The sequence below is a fragment of the Dipodomys ordii genome, unplaced genomic scaffold (assembly GCF_000151885.1).
Source record: "Dipodomys ordii isolate 6190 unplaced genomic scaffold, Dord_2.0 Scaffold101, whole genome shotgun sequence".
Lineage (NCBI taxonomy): Eukaryota > Metazoa > Chordata > Mammalia > Rodentia > Heteromyidae > Dipodomys > Dipodomys ordii.
Genome location: NW_012267317.1, coordinates 212,438 through 214,826, shown reverse-complemented (window position 1 = coordinate 214,826; position 2,389 = coordinate 212,438). Strand labels below are relative to the sequence as shown.

At 66.9% G+C, this 2,389-nt stretch overlaps 1 protein-coding gene across 1 annotated transcript in view; it reads right to left on the bottom strand.

The window, feature by feature from the left end:
* Mnx1 (motor neuron and pancreas homeobox 1) overlaps positions 1-2,389 on the bottom strand; it is an 8,095-nt gene that overhangs the window by 1,870 nt on the left and 3,836 nt on the right. The window contains exon 2 of the mRNA XM_013027203.1: positions 71-231. Within this exon, the coding sequence (XP_012882657.1) occupies positions 71-231 (161 nt within the window). The remainder of the gene's footprint in view (positions 1-70; positions 232-2,389) is intronic.

Sequence of the window (2,389 nt, the reverse complement as noted above, 5' to 3'; positions counted from 1 at the left end):
CGCGCGGCCGGGCCGGGCAGGGACCCCATGCGGACGCCCGGCGGGGGGGAGCCGCGCCCCCGGGCGGTACCTGGGTCTCGGTGAGCATGAGCGACGTGGCCACCTCGAAGCGCTTGGGCCGCGACAGGTACTTGTTGAGCTTGAACTGGTGCTCCAGCTCCAGCAGCTGCTGGCTGGTGAAGGCGGTGCGCGGCCGGCGGCACTTCCCCAGGAGCCCCGACTGCGCCTGGGCTGCGGGAGGCAGCGGGAGAGGCTTCAGCGGCGGGGAGGCCTCCCGCCACACCCCCAGGTCCCCCGCAGGTCCCCCGCACGGTCCGCTGCGGGCCGGCCTCCAGGACCCACTCCCCGGGAAGGGGCCTGACCCAACTGGAATGGGAAGGCTTGGGGTCCCCGAGAGTCAGTCCTCTTGTGCGCGGCCAGGCTGGCTTAAAGAAGGCCGCCGTCCGCCCGGCCCGCGAACGTTCCGGCTTCCGCGCACCGTCTGGGGCCAGCCCCCCAGAGTCGCCCCCACCCGCCTCCTTAAAGCAGACGGAGAAGTGGAGCGGGGGAGGCCGGCTCGGGGCCGCAGAGGCTGTGGGCCGGACCGGTTACACGCGCGCTCTCAGCGCCCCTCCCGCCCCGCGCCCCGCCCCGCGCGGGGAAACCTCCCCGACAACTCCCATTACCCAAATTGAAGGCGGAGGGGGGCGGATCCGGCCCCACGTTCTAAAGCCGGTGCGGCTTTATTTACACAACTTGGCTCGGTTACATCACAGAGGGTTTACGACCTCAAAAACGAGACTTCCCTTGATTTCCCAGGAGGCTGACAAGTGCCCGACAATAAAAGGAAGAAGGAAGGAGAGGAAGAAAGGAGGGACCCGGCCACCGCCCGGGGGGAGCTGGGCGATTGGCTTTGCAGGGAGGCCCACGCCCCCTGCTTTAGTTAAACAAGGCCCGAATTCCCCACGCGACAATAGGCTGGAATGCTAATGAAAACGGGCTCCGTGGGAGGCTCGGGGTGGCGGCAGTGGGAAGCCGCGGCCTTTCCCGGGTGGAAGAGAAGGCCACGCGCGTCCCTCCTCCGCTCTGCCCTCCGCGAGCCAGGCCCAGGTCCCGCTTCCACACCCATTCGGCTAAGATGGGGAATCTGGTGAGGAATCAGTTTTGAGTGACCCGGGGCTCCACGTGGATCCCAGAAAAGTCTGCGTGGCCCTGGGCCTTACAACACCGGCGTGGAGGCTGGAGGCGGCCGGCCTCTCCAGCGGCCTCCTGCGGTGCGCACCCGGCTCCTCCGGCCCCGGGGTGCACGCACGTGGGTTAACTCCGCACCCTCCGACCTCAGGCCGAGTAACAAGGAGCCGCTAGTGGCTTCCCATCCCAGGGGTTTGCTGGGCTCTGCGGCTAGGCTCAGAGCGCCCGGGGTTTGTGAGCTTATGTCTGAGCTATTCAACCAGCTTTGGGGGTCAAGAGGGCTGAGTCTCCCCGAGGATGGGCGCCCCGAGGGCCTTCTTCGAGCCACGCGGGGAAGAGCCCCTGTGGTTTGGGGCAAATAGCGCGGGCTGGCATTGCCTCACCTGCCCACGACCTCTCCCGCCCTCCGGGTCCTAGCTTTCCGCAGAGGACCCTGAGATCCTGGCAAGTGTTTATTTCTGTTTTCCTTCTTGCTTTTTCCTCTGGGGTGTCTGCACTGCCCCAGTCTAAACAAATCCACCCAGACGGAAACAATGGGGTCTCTTTGTTTGGGTGTTTGGCAGCTGAAACCCTAAAGCCGTGGACATCTTCTACTCTGGTGGCTGGCTGTGGAGAGAGGCAGGGCCCGGTCGCCGCACGCACCTGTGTCCCAGGAAAGCCTGCTCCCGCCGGGCCTCCTGGAGGTGTCCGGCCTGGTTGGAGGGCCGTTCCCTGCGCCCGGGCCCCTTCCTGCGGGCGGCTGGGTCCCCTGGTTCCACCCTGGGGAGGAGGTCTGTGCCCCTCTGGGCACTCAGATTTCCCAGGCAAACACCTGCTGCTTGGAGTCCCTGCAAGCCGGGGCTCAAACGGGGGCCTCCTGGATGCCGCTCGCGGCCAGGGCGCCCTTCCTGGGGCACCTGCTTTGGCAGAAGCCAAGGCACGGCCAGGCGTTGGCTCTGCGGCCCTGGGCTCAGTCCGTTCCTCCAGTATCTCCAGAGAACGGAGGCTTTTCCCTGGAGCCCCTGGCGGGGAACCTGCCTAGTTGTTTCCCCAGCGCTGAGCCCCTGGCTTTGGTGACCCCGGCCCGGCGCGCCCCGCCCGGCCCCGCTCAGCGCGCCTTCCCCGCCACTTCCTCCTCTAGGCCGCAGGTTAATCATTAGATGTCGGTCTCCCACCTCGCGCCGGCCCTTCCCGTGAGGAGAGGAAGAGAAGGCAAGGCCTGCGCGTGGCCATTTTAACG